At 38.6% G+C, this 18106-nt stretch overlaps 1 protein-coding gene across 4 annotated transcripts in view; it reads right to left on the bottom strand.

Annotated features, from left to right (window-relative positions):
* The window catches only part of PTPRE (protein tyrosine phosphatase receptor type E), a 173794-nt gene that overhangs the window by 38833 nt on the left and 116855 nt on the right, over positions 1 to 18106 (bottom strand). For 3 of the 4 annotated variants that reach the window (XM_060768627.2, XM_060768625.2, XM_060768628.2), the window contains 3 exons: positions 10025 to 10127; positions 9638 to 9711; positions 3472 to 3608 (listed from right to left, as the gene is read on the bottom strand). In XM_060768627.2, the coding sequence (XP_060624610.2) occupies positions 3472 to 3608; positions 9638 to 9711; positions 10025 to 10127 (314 nt within the window). Of the gene's footprint in view, positions 1 to 3471; positions 3609 to 9637; positions 9712 to 9809; positions 9925 to 10024; positions 10128 to 18106 lie in introns of those variants that run through there. The other variant, XM_060768629.2, reaches the window with a different exon arrangement.

The raw sequence follows: 18106 nt of genomic DNA on the forward strand, positions 1-18106 counted from the left end.
TCAGAGAATTATCTTGGTAACTACTGAGCCGATACCCCTTATCCAACAAAATAGATATTTACACAAAACCGTGAAGACTGCACTGAAAACTGCGTATTATTTAAAAAGTATATTGTCAAGATAGGAAAAGTGTAAAGAATCATATGATCAAGGGACAAAAGCAAATTCCTTATGAGAAAAGATTGTTATGTTTGTAACTGTCTTAGAAAAAACTAGAAAAGGGAAGATAATAAGTATATAAAATTGTGCACTGTGCAAACCAAGTAGATAGTGAGAAAGGGGTCCCTCCACTGACGCTGAATGGTAAGAAATGTAGGGCGAGTTAATAAGTATTTGTTTAACTGTGGAATCCAGTGACACAAGATGGAATGATGACAACTTTAAAAGAAGATTAACTCATAGACATTTAAAAAAACATGTATGTTAATCAGGAAACAGGAATGGTTCGGTTGTACTTATTTCCTGCTTTTAGGCTTCATATAAGCCAATGGCTGATCACTGTGTGAACAGAATGTTTAAACCAGGTAGATCTGAATGGCTCTTATCATCTATATCTGAAGGCATATAATTCAGTAGAAACTCTATGGAAATAATGTAGCACCATGAGCAATGGATTTACTGTTTTAAAATCTTATTCTGTACAAGACTTGCAGAATACAATGAGTTCTGAACATGAACAGCTGTGTGCATGGAGGCAAAATATTCAATATTATAACCAAGACACAATATTTAAAAAGCAGAAGAAAAATATATTTCTGTAAAATCATGGTGTTAGCTAGATTTATATTTTATTTTATTTTGGTATCAGAATACTTTTAAGGAAATGTCACTATTTAAATTTGTATTTCAAATATTCGATTTCATAGACATGCTGAAATAAACATTCAGCTGATGCAGATACGTTACTATAAAATGAAAGGTTAAATATATAATCGCAATGCAAATTGATGACATGCAGTCCTGCCAATTACAGAGTTGGTTTTCACTTTATTATAGCCTTAAAAGGGCACTCCTCAATGCTTCAGACAGTATTAACTGGCTTTGCTTTTCCATTTAGATGAACTCAAGCTTAAAACCAATCTAGTTCCTCTATCACAGTGTTTACGTCTATTTCCACTGAGAGCTGCTAAAGGTGTAAATCATAATTAACACTGTTTGTTGTGAGAACTCAAAGAACACAGCCAACACGGTTATGTTTCATTCGGTTACTCAGCAGCTAGGCCAAACCACCCACCTACCAACACACGGAAAGCATCACTTATAAATGCAACCACAATGTAGCAGGAAGCAAAAGAACAAGCTTTTCTGACCGAGGTGAGGATCCTATTTGCAACAAAGCAATTCTAGAGAGACTACTACTAACGGGCAGCAAACCCACTGGGGAGTAGATCCTGAGCAGCAACATGAAACCTCTTGGGTTGTGCTCAGATTAACATCATGTCTCTTGGTCTTCAAAGCTGTCACTATGCTTCTTCACAAGCAAGAGGGTTCTCATAGGTCACTGATTCTCAAAGGGAGATCCACAGACTTTTCTGAGTATTTGAGAAACATCATCTGTCTTTTTCCCATGCCAAGCAGTCACCCTAAAGATGCACACTGCTTCTACAATCTAGTTCTCAGCAAGATTAGTGTACACATGCCTCACCACTGTCTCTGAGGATGATTAGAGGTTGATGTAAGACAGCTTGGTCATGATCTCTCTCTCTCTCTCTCTCTCTCTCTCTCTCTCTCTCTCTCTCTCCGTAGTGTTTATTTTAAGAACTACTTTCTAATGATAGGGCAACCTTTTTTTTTCTTGAAATAAGCCACTATACTATGATAAACTATATAGCTTCTTTAACACAGAATGCTAGACAGGAGGCAGAGTTTACATCTATAAATTGTGACATATGGGGCAGAATGTCACTGAGTCCTACAAATCATATAGGTCTGGAAGCTATAAATGAATACCAACATCTTGAGCTAAGATGTCACTATTATTTTGCTGCTCATCTCCTCTCTTCACATTTCTACAGGATAGTAAAGGCTCACTTGCTTATCCCATAGAGTAGTGGCCTGTTCTGTGTCAGAAATGATATATGACACCATAGTGGATGAGGATGCAGTGGGGCAGTTGGGTAATTGAGTGAAACCAGAAGAAGGTAAGACTCAGGTCTTGAAGTGATGCCCCTCTTCCAAAACCAAAACTCTGATAAGCAGTCAGATGAGCAGAGCTATGGTACCATGTGCTACTTAAAGCTATCCATCCTATAGGACACATTGATAAGAGAAAGAATAGTATGGATTGAATGCATGATGAATGGTAGTAGCAAAATAGCCTGAAGATACATGAAGACACTGTAACCACAGAACTTATATCCACAGTTTCATTTACCCACATAAGAACGAAAATTGTCTCTTTAAGAATTTGCTAGGTTTGACGGGTGATTTATGGTGTGCATTCCCCAGAAATTACTTTACAGTTGCCCTCTATAGGAATTTCTAGGTCCTCCAAGGCAAATTCTATAGTATGTTGGGACCAAAAGCCAGGGAATTTAAAGGCATTCAGCCCTATCTGCTGGTTCAAGATAACTATGTTCCAGTGTATCTCCTGCAGCTACAGGGGTCTTACTGTATACCCAACATACGCTACAGCCTTGTGGCAGAGGACACTGAAATTGTACCATTAGCAAAATTAGTCTTGTTTGAACAAGATTGTTACTGTATCATAATGGCACAAGTTCCTTTCTACTTTATGATAAGAAAAGCCCACACAAGCCCTGAGATCATGAGGAGAGGCCTTTCTCTCCGCCCCACCATGGTCACAAGTATGGTTAGTGGGAAAGAGTGATAGGGCTTTCACGGTGGTGGCCCCATGGCTCTGGAACTCCTTCCCCAAAGAGGTGTGTTTGCCCCCTTCGTTACTGGCCTTTTCCTCCCAGGTGAAAACCTTTCTATGGAAGCAGGCCTTCCCCAACAACCCATAATAAGCAGGCTATTTCATTTTGGCACGGCTCACATGGCCTTGCCAGAATTTGAGCTTCGAGATGTTTAAGTACAATATTTTAAGGATAACCTCAATGGCCTGAGGCCTAGGGATTGTTAATGATAATTATAAATGTTGTCATTTATTATGCTTATTTTATATGGTTTATGTAATGTGTTTATTTAATATGTTGGTTTACTGTTTATTTGTTTGGATTGGAGGGGATGATGTTGTGTTCTTGTCCTATTAAATTTTTGCTTTTAACCATTTGTTCACTGCTTTGAGTCCCACCCATGGGAGAAAAGTGGGATAGAAATAAATACATTAATTAATTAATAATAATAATAATAATAATAATAAAGCAGATGTCCAATAGTACAGATCTATGTCTTAAGTCTTACACTAAAATAAATATTACATATACAGATTCCTCCTTTATGCGACTTATATAATAACATATGAAATAATTAGTTAGCTTTATACCTACAGTATTCAAGATGACTTACATTAAACTCTTCCCGAAATAATTTTCCATCATCAGCTGCTCTGATCCGAATTTCATCTTCCAGGTGCTCCACTGGAATAGGAAAATACTTCTTTGGGCCAGAGGGAGACCTCCTGAGAAGCATTACCCTTTGTTGTTCTGTCAAAATATGATAAAGTAAATGGAAATATAAGTAAACATTATGGGGCATGTCAATCTATATAAATAAAAAAAGTAATGTTAGTTTGTGGGATTAACATAACTCAAAAAACACTGGACGAATTGACACCAAATTTGGACACAATACACCTATCAGGCCAATGAGTGACCATCACTCATAAAAGCACTGAAAAACACAGAGGAAGAGACTTAAAAAGCCCAAAAAAATTTACAATGCATTTGCAAAACCTCATATATACACAAACACACATATACACAAATATATTCGCACACTTACACATAAACACATATACACAGACTGAGCCACAGCAACGCATGGCAGGGGACTGCTAGTATTCTATAAAACAGTGCAGGAAACCTTGTGGAAAAAAGCAAATTCTGGATTGTAGACTAATTCTGGATAATTTAGTCTAACATACTAGAAATTAAATTAATGTTGGCATCAACTCTTCCATAAATGAGATGATAAAGTTGCACGTAGTGCCATAAGTGATTGACATTTTTATGAACAAAATCGTTTTGTTTCTTGATTTTCTTTTTAAACATGTGTGAATCTTAACTAAGTGAATGTTTAGAGGACCTAAACGATACATGCAAAGGTCACCCATTGTGCATGAAAAGTAAATATAGAACAGAGATAAAATGCCACAGAATAACGAATGCCAAAGAATAGTGTGGGCTCTTGGTTTCTACAGGGGTTCGATTCCAGGACATGACATTGATATCCAGATCCATAGATACTCGTTCCATGGTGTAGTAAAATGATGTCCCTTGAATCAAATGCAAAATTAAGGCTTACTTTTTGGATTAAAAATATTTTCATGCCATAGATGGTAGAATCTATGGATGCAAAATGGATATGGAGGGCCAACTGTACTTCTGCTTTTAAAACCCACTAAAGAGATGCATATATGTCTGGGATGTATATCCACAAAAAATTAGGATGAAAGGAAGAAGAGTTCTAGCCATTTTTTCCACACATTCTACACATGAATTAGTTCCTCTATTCTACCGCATGAGAAATGTCACGTAATACTGAATTGAGTTCAGTGCAGGCATATATTTCCAACACAAGAAAAAAAATAATGACAGCATCCCAAAACCTAATGGTAATTGCATCATCATCACCATCATTGCCAACACTTCTAGTACTGCTCATCTCCCCAGTCAGAGGAGCTCCACATTTTGGATAATATTATTATCCTATGATGGGAATTTCTGAAGACTGCTAAACCCACAATCTATAAATCATCATGAACAAGCATAAACTGGGCTGTGGTCGAATCCAGGCATCCTTTTTCAAAGTAAAGATACTTCCCCATAAAATACAAGACTAATACTGCTGGATTAGTTGAGGGAGTTCAGTTTCATAATTAGTTCTGCTGAAAAGAAAACGAATTTACGTAAATTCCCACACATAGTTCTTTTACCAATTCTGATGCACTGTTGTCACCTTCATTCATTTTTGTGGCTTTCTAGCACATAAAATCTGCACAACCCCCCGTGTTTACATCTTTACGTTAGTTTTGTATATGAATGATTACAACAATACTAAACATACAGTAACTGTGCCATCTGTGAAATGAAAATGAAGACATAAGAGGGGGAAAGGGTTTGAAATTAGCCTGTTTCTGTTTAGTTTTCTCAATTACCATATGCTTCTGTTATAAATCTACTGTTAATATATGAGTGACATATTTTTTCCTCAAGATTTGTAGTACTGGTATTTAGATTAAGTTCATCAATAACACCCATGTACCGTAGGAAGCAATTTTGTGAAACATGGGCAAAGAAACTATGGTCCTCCAGATATTGTTCAAACCTTACTCATACCAGTTACAGCTAGTATACATGGAGATACTGCAATGGAGAGATGAAAGCAATCTGGATATTCAACTCATCCCGCCTCGAACCACGAGGAGAGGTTGGTAAGAATTATTATTATTATTATTAGAGACACAAGAAGATTAGTACACAGCAAACAAGATCACTATGCTGGCTTTTGTACTGGATCACACGTCGGACACTTTCCACGTGTCTAGGACTGTGGGATGTATCAGAGAATCATGCGTGCAGATCCCAGTAGGGTGGCCTTTTGCAGCTGACAAATGGTAATTTTGTCGGCACCAAATGTTTTTAAGTGCAGGCCAAGGTCTACAGGCACTGCACCCAGTATGCCGACCACCAATGGGACCACCTTGACTGGCTTGTGCCAATGTCTTTGCAGTTCGATCTTTAAATCCTCGTATTGTGGCAGCTTTTCCAATGGCTTCTTGTCAATTCTGCTGTTACCTGGGATTGCAACATCGACGATCCATACCCCCCCCCCCCCCCCCGCCCCACAATCTTGAGGTCAGGAGTATTGTGCTACAAAACTCTGTTAGTCTGAATTTGGAAGTCCCAGAGTAGTCTGATGTTTTCATTTTCTGTAACTTTTTAAGGCTTGTGATCCCATCAGTTTTTTGTCACAGGCAGATGGTATTTGTGGCACAAGTTTCAATGGATATTGTTGTTGTTGTTGTTGTTGTTGTTGTTATTGCTATTATTATTATTATTATTATTATTATTTTACTGACACAAAAACACAGTATGTCACAGCAAACAAGATATATATGCTGGATTTCATATCACAAAATCACAAATCGAACACTTCCCAAGCATCTAGGACTGTGTGATGTGTTTTCGAATAATGTGCACAGATCCAAATAAGGTGGCCTTTTGCAGTTGACAGATCGTGATTTTGTCAATGTTTATTGTTTCCAAATGTTGGCTGAGGTCCTTTGGCACGGCACCCAGTGTGCCGATGACCACTGGGACCACCTGTACTGGTTTATGCCAGAGCCTTTGCAATTATTATTATTTGAAACACAAAAGATGAGTCTGCAGCAGACAAGATCACTCTGCTGGCTGTTGTATTGGATCACACGTCGGACACTTCCCAAGTGTCTAGGACTGTGTGATGTATCCGCGAATAATGCGTGCAGATCCCAGTAAGGTGGCCTTTTACAGCTGGCAGATGGTAATTTTGTCCGTGCCGATTGTGTATAAGTGTAGACCAAGGACTTTAGGCACCGAACCCAGCATGCCCATCACCATTGGGACCACCTTTACTGGCTTGTGCCAGAGTCTTTGCAGTTCAATCTTTAAATCCTCATATCATGTCAGCTTTTCCAGTTGTTTCTCTTCAATCATGCTGTCACTGTGATTTATTGTTTCTTCTGCTTCTTTGCAGAGTCTGCATTTGGGATCTGTCGTCGACTTTTTAATTCTGGCTTTGATGGAATTTGTTCTTGGGCTGCCAGAATCAGGCCCTCCGTCTCCTTTTTCTATTATTATTATTATTATTATTATTATTATTATTATTATTATTAATGTGGCCACCCAAAACTCACACATGCCAAACTGCACACAACCCCTCTTTTTACAGTTTAATACAAAGAGGAGTTATCTTCTAAATGGAAGACTTCTCCAAATCCCAATGGATGATTTTCTTAAAGGGGTGATGGAGGAAGGTTGCGGATGGGTGAGTAACAGTAATAGCCTCTCTGATATCTACAATCCATTTCCCCCCTGTGGGTCAACAGAGGAGAAACAGGAAGGGTTATTTCTTTCCAGAAATGCCCTTCCCCAGAATAAAATCTACATGTACAGAGTGATTGCACTTTAAAACACACCCATAAGATACTAATGGAAGCTTTAAAAAAAACAACCCTTAGCTGCTAGAAGGTTTGTAGTTTTTGAGAGGCAAATACAGATAGTGATTGGCCCTTTTACTCTTAGCAGTGACCTTCCCCATAAATTCAATCTCCTTCCTAGACAGCAAAGCTTGAAATAAAAAGCTCTCCAGGTAGCTTTTAGAAAGTCTACTTACAGCTTGCACAAATGATTATTCAAATTGATCCCCCTCCCCATGGCAGCATGAAATCACACAAATCGGGTTGCTTTAAAAGGCTCTACTGGCACCATAGCAGGGAGATATTAGGTCAAAGTTGGGGGTAAGATGGGGATAAGATGGGGGTAAGACTCAGGGACTTCAACCACAGTTATTAATATAATGTGTCTAATACTCTTTGAGTATCTCACTGGCTAGGCACTAACACAAAGAAAAAAGTATTGAATAAAACACCAGTAACTGGTAAAACATCTGAGTATTCTTTGACTATGAAAACCTAATGAAATTCATGGGATTGCCATAAGTTGACATGCAGCTCTAAGGCACATACACACAATACTTTTTTATTTATCTGTTGCAGCACTGCACTTCGCTTAAAAAAAGCATTATACCATAGTTGTTCTCTATATCTTTGCAAGCGCAACTATATATTTTTTGGGTTGTTGTAGGTTTTTTCGGGGTATATGGCCATATTCTAGAAGCATTCTCTCCTGATGTTTCACCTGCATCTATGGCAAACATCCTCAGAGGTTGTGAGGTCCTCACAACCCCTGAGGATGCTTGCCATAGATGCAGGCAAAACGTCAGAATAGAATGCTTCTAGAACATGGCCTTATAGCCCGAAAAAACCTACAACAACCCAGTGATTCCAGCCATGAAAGCCTTCGACAATTTATTTATTTATTTATTTATTTATTTCTGATATTTGTGCCCTGTCTCTTCTCTACCTCTGAAGGGGGACTCAGGACGGCTTACATTAGTAATGGTAGAAGGCCACTACATCACTATTACAATAATATAATCACAATCAAATACATAAACAGTAATTAAAACCAGTACATATAGCATCAATTAAAACAATAAAACAAAATCACAATGTCAGTTGCCGCAACGCCATTCCAGTCAATGTCCACTAAAGTGCAAATTATGTCTGCTGTCCGAAGGCTTGGTCCCAAAACCATGATTTTAATTTTTTTTTCCTGAAAGCCAGGAGGGATGGAGTCGATCTTATCTCATTTGGGAGTACGCTCCATAGGCGGGGGGCCACAGCCGAGAAAGCCCTGTCTCTAGTCTTCACCAAACACGTTTGCGATGTTGATCTTAGGTTGTGAGATGGGATGTAGAGGCATGGATGACCGTAGCCAGAGCATGGATGACCGTAGCCAGAACAGACATATATTTTTTGTAATTCCAATTCAAGATTGTTTCACACATTACACAAAATTCCCTTCCAGCTGTCCCTTCAGCAGGGTGCTATAGACCATTAACTATAGCCTACTATACCTCATGTGTTTTCACATTACTGTTTGCCACACTCATATGTATCTTGGTTTAATGCTTATATATAATATCTCATGGGGGGGGGGATCACCTCCTTGGACATACCAAATCTCATTGGCTTTCAGACGCTATCTAGGGACAAGCCACCTTAATCACTGTATGGATGATCATTAGGGTCACATTACACAATTATAATGCACAGATTGTACAGATTCACACTACACAATGATAGTGTAGTGTACAGATTCACACTACATAATTATGTTATGATTCCACTTTAACTGCCAGGGTTCCATCCTATGGTGAGACACTGGAAAACTCTGGCTAAAAATTCTCAAAGCTCCTGCCAGTCCAGGGATTCTATGAGATAGAACTATAACATTATAACAACATAATTGTTTGGTGTGAATGGGTCCCAAGTAGGGCAAAAAGGAATCCTGCACACAACTGCATCTAGGCAGAGTTCACAAGACTGGGTCTGACTCAGTATATAGTAACTTCCTATGTTCATAGTTAGCACATCCTAGTTCTACACCCAACACATATACTGTTCAAAATGACTCAAAATCTAACTTGAGATGTACTTACATTCAGACTCTATTTAAAATAAAGCAATACAATCAAAGCTGGCTTACAAAACCCCATACTTGTGATAAATACTGATTCAAGTATCAACAATATGCTGTCATAAAATATTAAAAGCTGTTTTGAAAAGACACATACGGTTTTCAAGTACTGTGAATGAAGAGAAACTATCACTTTACTTTCTCTCAGCATTGTATTTACTACTAAAAGAAAAAGTACTCAATATGAAGTTAATAAAAGGTATAATTACCTTGCTCTTCTAAGATCCCATTTGGCATTTTTTTATCACTGGAATTCACCACTGCTTTTCTGTGTCTCCTGAACCTTAATAAATATATAAGAAACATTTGAGGTAGAATGGAAATACCTCCTGGAAACAAATCATAATCAACACATATTACTGAAGGTTGCATTTCACAAACCATGTTATTCTAGAAAAACTTTTTCTTAACATCTTTTGATTGTAAAAGCTCCAACTGGTTCAGAGAAGCAGTCTGTTAACATCCTCCGCTGCTCGAAGTAATTCGTGAGACTACAATCAGCACAGCTATGTGCAATATACACTTTCATTTCCTCATTAGATCACATGCAAGCAAGACACAACTCGCCCCGAGCCAAGTGTGTGAGTCATGCTTACCTAAAGAAATAGCCAGCTAAAAGAACTAGAATTATGAACACCAAAATCAAGATCAGCATTGAAGTCAATAGGTGTTGGGGGTGACCATTTTCTTCTGGAGGACCTATAAAAGTTAAAAACAAAAATTAGAAATTAGAAATGGTAAATTATTTTATCTCCAACAAATAAAATATCCGCTTTAATATTCACAAAATCTAAAGCACTCAAATTAGTCACAGAGTATTTCCCACAATTCCCAAAGCAATATGCATTCTGGATCTATCAGACCTACCACCTAAGCTCACACACAGTAGGAAGTGTCCTAGCATGCTGACCAGTATGCTTCCTTCACAGAGTTTTCTGGATGCCATCAGCCAGTGTAAGACAACTTCTGGAGAGGCTCTGTAGAGAAAGCAATGTACTAGGATGCTTCCTTGGAAACATAGGAGACTTCCCATGTTTCATAGAGAAAATGGGGGGAAGCTGGATGGCGACACTTCCCCCTGTGGGATGAGGCAAGGGGTCCAGCAGATGATGCAGGGCATGGGGCAACAGTTTCCCCCCACTTCCCCACGGATTCAGACCTCAGTGTAATGAGGTCCCTAGAGTGTCAGTGTTGGACTAGGATACTGGGAAAGCAGAATCTGAATCCGTCGTGACCACAGAATCCCATTGGTTGACCTCAGGAGAAGGCAAGGGCAAACCTCTTCTGAACAAATTCTGCCAAGGGAAACCTATAATAAGTTTATCTTAGGGTCACCATAACCCAGAAATGACTTGAAGGCTCACAACAGCAACAACCACCACCATCTGTTAGGAGGTTTGTTTTTATCCCGTGTCAGGAGCAACTTGAGAAACTCCAAGTTGCTTCTGGTGTGAGAGAATTGGCCGTCTGCAAGGATGTTGCCCAGGGGATGCCCAAATGTTCTGATGTTTTATCATCCTTGTAGGAGGCTTCTCTCATGTCCCGGCATGGAGAGCTGGAGCTGACAAAGGGAGATCATCCGCTCTCTCCCTGGATTCAAACCACTGGCATATTGGTCTTCAGTCCTGCCAGAACAAGGATTTAACCCACTGCGCCACTGGTATCTATTAATATATTTTAAAAAAATATTTGGGAAGGCATTTTTCACACCCCAGTAAAATTACAGATATTACTTCATTTCTATGACCTCTGATAGCATCTCAGCTTCCTTTCTGAACAATCTTTCTGTTTCCTGAGGCTCAAATTGAAATAGAACCACTCTACTGTAGACATTTTCAGAAAAGATAGCCTATGAATTTGCTTCAATGATTAAAGTCAGACTGATTGATTAACAACTCACATTCCCTTTATTAAAATGATTAATAAGCAGTCAAACCTGCACTCTTAACAAAAAGGTTTTAGTTTTTTTTAAAAAAAACCTCAATGTAAAATTAAACTAAAAATGTATTCAGAGGATCCTATAAGACTGTAGGCAAGGAGGAAGTGGATGTCAGGCTGCTAGCGGGATCATCTATAAGACCCGTTGCAAACTAGCCTCCTGCGGGAGCAAACCTTGCCAGCACGTCCCTGACGTCATGAGACTCCGCCTCTCGCCTCGCCCCTTTCTCCGTGCCAGAGTGGTTTTTCCTTTGCTAGGGCAACATTGCCAGTGTACTCTTTCAGTTGGCAGAATTCAACAACGAGAGTATGCTGGCAATGCTGCCCTAGCAAAGGAAAAACCACTCTGGCACGGAGAAAGGGGCGGAAAAGGGGCAGGGAGAGAGGTGCAGTCTCATGACATCAGGGACATGCTGGCAAGGTTTGCTCCCGCAGGAGGCTAGTTTGCGGCGGCTCTAAGATCCCATATTACACCAATTCTGCAACAACTGCATTGGCTACCAATAGAACATCGGATCTCTTACAAGATACTGATCCTGACATTTAGAGCTCAAAATGGCCAAGGACCTTTATATCTTAGGGACCACCTCATTCCTTTTCCTCATCAGTGGTCACCTCGATCCACCCAGGAAAATCTCCTATACATACCAGGTCCTAGGGAGGCACATTTGGAAGCTACAAGGCGTAGAGCTTTTTTGACCTGTGCTCCAATTCTGTGGAACTCATTGCCTCCATATATTAGAGCAATGTTGGAGTTGCGACCTTTTGTAAAGGCGCTCAAGACTTGGCTGTTTGGTTGTGCATTTAAGTAATCGGATCAAATTTTGCCATAGTCACTGCTGAATGTTTTTATGTTGAATTTTTTTATGTTGAATTTTTTTATGTTGAATGTTTTATATTGTGTATAAGCTATTTAAAATTGTAAGTCGCTCGGAGCACTTTGGTGGAGAACAACTAATTAAGAAATAAAGTGATGATGATGATGATGATGATGATGATGTCAAACAAGAGTCTATGATACTTTTATATGTATTATATAGAGAGTATACTGTGCCCCCTTAAAGGAAATATATTATCTGAGAAATGATTATGGAACACTAATAGATGGAAAGTATTGCACTGTATGCTACAAACACTTGTAAATGTATGTCTACTTGAATAAATAAATGAACAGTTAAACAGAAAAAAATGAAAAAACTCTCTGATCAATCTGACCCCTCTCGGGTTATAGAATAGTCTATACTTGACCTCTAATGCATAATGCAGCGCAACAAACAAAACAAAAACACCCTGGGTCCTTGAACACTCACATATTAGATGGCACTCTGTAGTCCATTCTTGGATTCTACTTGTAAAAACAGCTATATGATCGGGGCATAGCTATAGTGAGCCAAATAGACATCTGAGGGAGAAACCATACCTTTACTTTCCACTGTAGATATGATTCAGATATTATGCAATCTGACTTCCAGTACTTGATTGTATACTGTGCTCATATAACCTAAAATGTCAGAGTATAGGTAGTTCCCAAGTTATGAACAAGATAGGTTCTGTAAGTTTATTATTAAGGGGCAAGATGGGCATTATTCTGAGAACTGGAAGGAAGATGGAAGTAGTGGAATGAGGACTGAAATTACACTTGAAAGAGAAAGCAGAGCAGAAAAGGAAGTGGGGTCATAAGAAGGAACCTAAGAAAGGAGTCAGAAGCAGAAAAATAGCCAAAGTGTGAGCTTAATCTGTGGAAAAACACTTTGAGAGAAAAGCTTGCTGTGAAGAACTGTTTGTCTGAAACATGAGAGGAAGACAATATAAAAAAGATCAATATTGCTTAGGGATTGTGTTTAGACAGGCTTGAACTCATGTGTCAAATGCAAGGCATGGAGGCCAAATCTGGCCCACCATGTCATTTTATGTGGCCTGCAAGGTTTTTGTTGCCAGGATAATAGTTATATTTATACAGTTTTACAATTGCAAACAGCCCTTTGAAGGCAACCATAAGACTGATGTGGTTCCCAGTGAAAATGAGTTTGACCATGGTTTAAAGAAGGGATTCTCAACCTTCCTAATGCCGTGACCACTTAATGCAGTTCCTCATGTTGTGGTGACCCTCAACCATAAAATTATTTTTGTTGCTACTTCAGTACTGTACTTTTGCTACTGTTATGAATTGTCATGTAAATATCTGATATGCAGGATGTATTTTCATTAACTGGAACAAATTTGGCATAAATAACCCATACACCCAAATTTGAAAACAGATGGGGTTGAGGGGGTTGATTTTGTCATTTGAGAGTTGTAGTTGCTACAATCAAAGAACATTCTGAACTCCACCAATGATGGAATTGAACCAAACTTGACATGCAGAACTCCCATGACCAACAGAAAATTCTGGAAGGTTTTGGTGGGCATTGACCTTGAGTTTTGGAGTTGTAGTTCACCTGCATTCAGAGATCATTGTGGACTCAAACAATGATAGATCTGGACCAAACTTGGCACAAATACTCAATATGCCCAAATGTGAACATTGGTGGAGTTTGGGGAAAATAGGCCTTGACATTTGGGAGTTGTAGTAGCTGGAATTTATAGTTCACCTACAATCAAAGAGCTTTCTGAACCCCACCAATGATAGAATTGGGTCAAACATCCCACACAATACCCCCAAGACCAACAGAAAATACTGTGTTTTCTAAAGGTCTTTCACAACCTCTTCGACACTCCCTCACGACCCCTCGAGGGGTTCCCGACCCTCAGGTTGAGAAATGCTAGTTTACAGAAATCCATTTATTCATGACTTATTTCCCCTGCAACTAAACTGAAATATAAATTGAAACAAACTATTTTTAAAAAATAAAAAAGATATAATTTTGAATTCTAAGAAATGTTTACATTCTTTTTTACATCAGACGAATGCATGATTGGCTGAGACAGTGGCACCTTTGCTTTATGATGGTTCAGTGTATACAAGCTTTGTTTCATGCACAACATTATATTAATATTATTGTATAACATTGCCTTCAATCTATGTGTATCATGTGTGCATGAAACATACTGTATATTTGAGTCTAGGCTCCAAAATATTTCATAGATGCAAATAGGCGTGTTTTGAAATCCCAAAAACAAACAAATCCCAAACCCTGAAATCCCAAACACTTCTAGTCCCAAGCATTTTGGATTAGGAATACTCAATCTGTATTCCAAAGGACTGGAAACACTTTTTAGGGCAATTTCACTTTTCCTCACAACCCAGGGGTAGACGCTAGGGCTGGGCGGTTTCGTTTCGTTAATTCGTAATTCGTTAATAATTCGTTAATTTTTTTAATTACAAAACGATAACGAACCATTCTGGAGCAATTTTTTTTAAAAAACGAATTTTTAAATAGTTTTGTAAATGCTTCGTATTTCGTTATTGTATTCGTTTCGTTATTGTTTTGAGGTCGTTTCGTTATTATTTCCGCATGTCTGGGGCAAGTTTTATGGTTTATTTTTTGTTTAATTAGTGAAAAAAAAATATAATATCACACCAACAGTCAACAACAGAGGGAGAGGGAAGCTTCAGAAGTTTTTGGAGGTTTTTTAGCGTATTTCGCGGGCGCGTCCGCCATTAACGAATCGATTCGTTATTGTTTCGGAAATCGATTCGTTAATGTTTTGTAATTTTTTTCACATTTACGAAATTTTGTAAATATCGAACTATTTAAAAGGAAAATTTTGTAATTATTTTAAATAACGAAACGCAAAACCCCCCAAAAAACGAATCGATTTTAGAAACAAATTTTTCCGTTGTTACCCAGGCCTAGTAGACGCAGATAAAAAAGGCAATCCCAAAAAGATCACTAGCATAGAAAATACAAAATAGCAGTAGTCCAAAAATAAAAAGGATCATAAAGTCAGGAAAGCCAAAATCCACAGCAGTATTTCGAACATAAATCCATGAGCATGAAAACAGGAACTTTTTCAAAGTAAACTCTCCAAGGAAACACAGGCATGGGCACAGGAAACTTGGACAAGCTGAAATAGAAGAACAATCTTCTATAACAATTTTGTCTCCTCTGAGGACTCTGAAACCAAACTCCTTAATTTAAGCCCTCAAAGACACCCATGACATCATGCCTGACACATCTGGACTTCGGGGTCTTATCTTGGATCCACTGGGAATATCTAGTTTACCTGTTTTTCATTCCTCCGTTCTCATGTCTAATCTAGTCTCCCTGGAAAACCCCCAAGGCCTTTCCCCAGGGAACTGGAATTTTCACTTTTCCCTGAACGAGCACAGGAATCCAAAACACCAGCCTCATCTGCCTGCAATTCTCTGAACACCACAGACTCCTCATTTTAAAATCTATCATTCCCCTCATCCTCCGAACCATTAGAAAAGTCCTCTGACTCTTGCTGGACTACAACACAACATTCAAATTCAGAAGAAAAATATGTTAGGGGGAAGAATTCCCATTGTGGACAATGTCTTATTGTCCCCTTCCCCACATTAAACATTCTTGTTCTTTGATTCTGTGTTCGTGAAGAGTTTGTCCTTATTTGTCCTTATTTCTTCATATTGATAACTTGTAAACACCAAAGGAATGAAACATTCAAGGCTTGGCAGGTGTCTTCAAATATTTCAGAACAGGAGTGGTAGGGAACTCTCAAAAGTAACTTAAAAGCAGGCATATAGTATAGTCGCCACTCAGTAAAATGTAAAAATTATATACAACTCAATTAAAAGAAGAAAATAAAACAGTATCAGAATGTAGGTAAGAAAATATGTGTTGACATCAGGTTTAAAAAGGATTAAAAAGGTATCATGATTACTAACCCTATCTCTGGGAGGCAGGACAAGGAAAAGATGTGTAATGAGATTAACCAGTATAAAGTCATAACATGTATTCTGTTTCACACATTTTGTTCCTTACATAGAAACAAAATCATTGTCCTCACAGTATTTACAAATTCCAATGAACAACCCAAAATATTTAGAGAAGCAGCTTGTTTTCTTCCACTTCCAATAGCAGAAAATAAAAATATGGGCAAATATTCTATTTAAAGAAAATAAAATAGTTTCCCCTCCAAATTCTAAGAAGACATGGCAAAGCCTTAACTGGGTTGTTGTAAGTTTTTCGGGCTATATGGCTATGTTCTAGAAGCATTATCTCCTGACGTTTTGCCTGCATCTATGGCAAGCATCCTCAAAGGTCACAACTTCACAACCTCTGAGGAGACTTACTATAGATGCAGGCGAAATGTCAGGAGAGAATGCTTCTAAGACATGGCCATATAGCCCGAAAAACCTACAACAATCCAGTGATTCCAGCCATGAAAGCCTTCGACAATACAAAGCCTTAACTATCTGTCTCTAGCTTCCATAACTGGCAAGTTGTCTTGCATTTACCTGTGACTTTCTCTGTCCTTAGTGAAATATTGTTTCCATCCCATGCCATCTTTAGAAACAGCTCACAATTATGGCCAACTGGTTTAATTCAAAAAGTATTCAAGATCTTGCAGTCTAACTTTTGTTAGTTAAGGTAAGTTGTTAATATTAAAATATTAATGTTAAAAATATATCATAAACACAGATGATGATGTAAAATTGGTTTGTTTTTGTAGTTGTAGATGCTGTAATAGACAATAAGGCCTATTTCAAGCACACCTTTCTTCATCGCTTTCCAATCTGCTACATATTTTACAAGGCAATTAAAACCATTTCTGTACACTACAAAGTGCACATTATTTGCTAAGGGATAGTTTCTTTGCATACCATAATAAGGCACTATGTGAACTTGAAAAAGTTTGTTTCAGCAATGTGTAATAAGATCTCTCCGGCAAAAGAAGTTTGTCTTTCCCAGCTTGAAAAACACGTGCAAAGAAATGACCCAAATTGATTCTAGGACACAGTCAAAATTGTCAGATTAGAGGACACAAAGACTATTGCTATTTTTGCCTAATTCTCTTGTGTATTTTTGTTATCTGATGTCCTCTCATCCAGTCTTAACAGTCTTGCTGTTAATATTTCAGGCTTCAAATAAATATTTCCTTTATGGCATAGTGCCAGGTCTTACACGATTTCAGTGATATATGAAAATAGGAAGCACATGGAATGGATGTAATTATGTGGTTACTTCCTTATGTCAATGGGGCAACCAGGACTGGCATGAGAAGTAAAAATGCCATTTCACCCATCCTACATCATCTCCTGTTGTCATATCCCAACGGAGTTTCAGGAGATTAGCATCCATTAAGGGCAAAAGATTTCATTTTCAGCTACCATCAGCATGCTGCAGGTAGAAATTGTTGCACACATATAAAGATTTGAAGACCACACCAAAATGCACACATGTCCTCATAGTTTCAATTTATATGGGACACTGTTTCAAGGGTGTGTGTGAAACTGTCTCAAGAGTCTCTATGCCCTCTGCAAAACAAGACATAACTCACTTCTGTCAACCACAGTCATGGGCAAACTTTCTAACTTGGGGGCCACATGGCAAGCCAGAGTGGGGTGGGCGGGCCGGGGTGGAAGGGGTTCTCCCCAAGTGTCCTCCCTGCCCTTTCCTCCTCTTCCACTTCTCTTTTGGGGTCAGAAAGTGAAGCTAAGACAGGAAACGTTTGGATCCCAAAAGGGTTGGTCTTGATCAGAATGAGATGGTGGACGGGAGAGAAAAGAGACCCCGTATTGCCTACTCCTCATATAAAATTGTAGAGTTGGAAGAGACCCCCAAAGGCCATCCAATCCAACCCCCTGCCATGAA

The sequence above is a fragment of the Anolis sagrei genome, chromosome 3 (genome assembly GCF_037176765.1).
Source record: "Anolis sagrei isolate rAnoSag1 chromosome 3, rAnoSag1.mat, whole genome shotgun sequence".
NCBI classification, from domain to species: Eukaryota; Metazoa; Chordata; class Lepidosauria; order Squamata; family Dactyloidae; genus Anolis; species Anolis sagrei.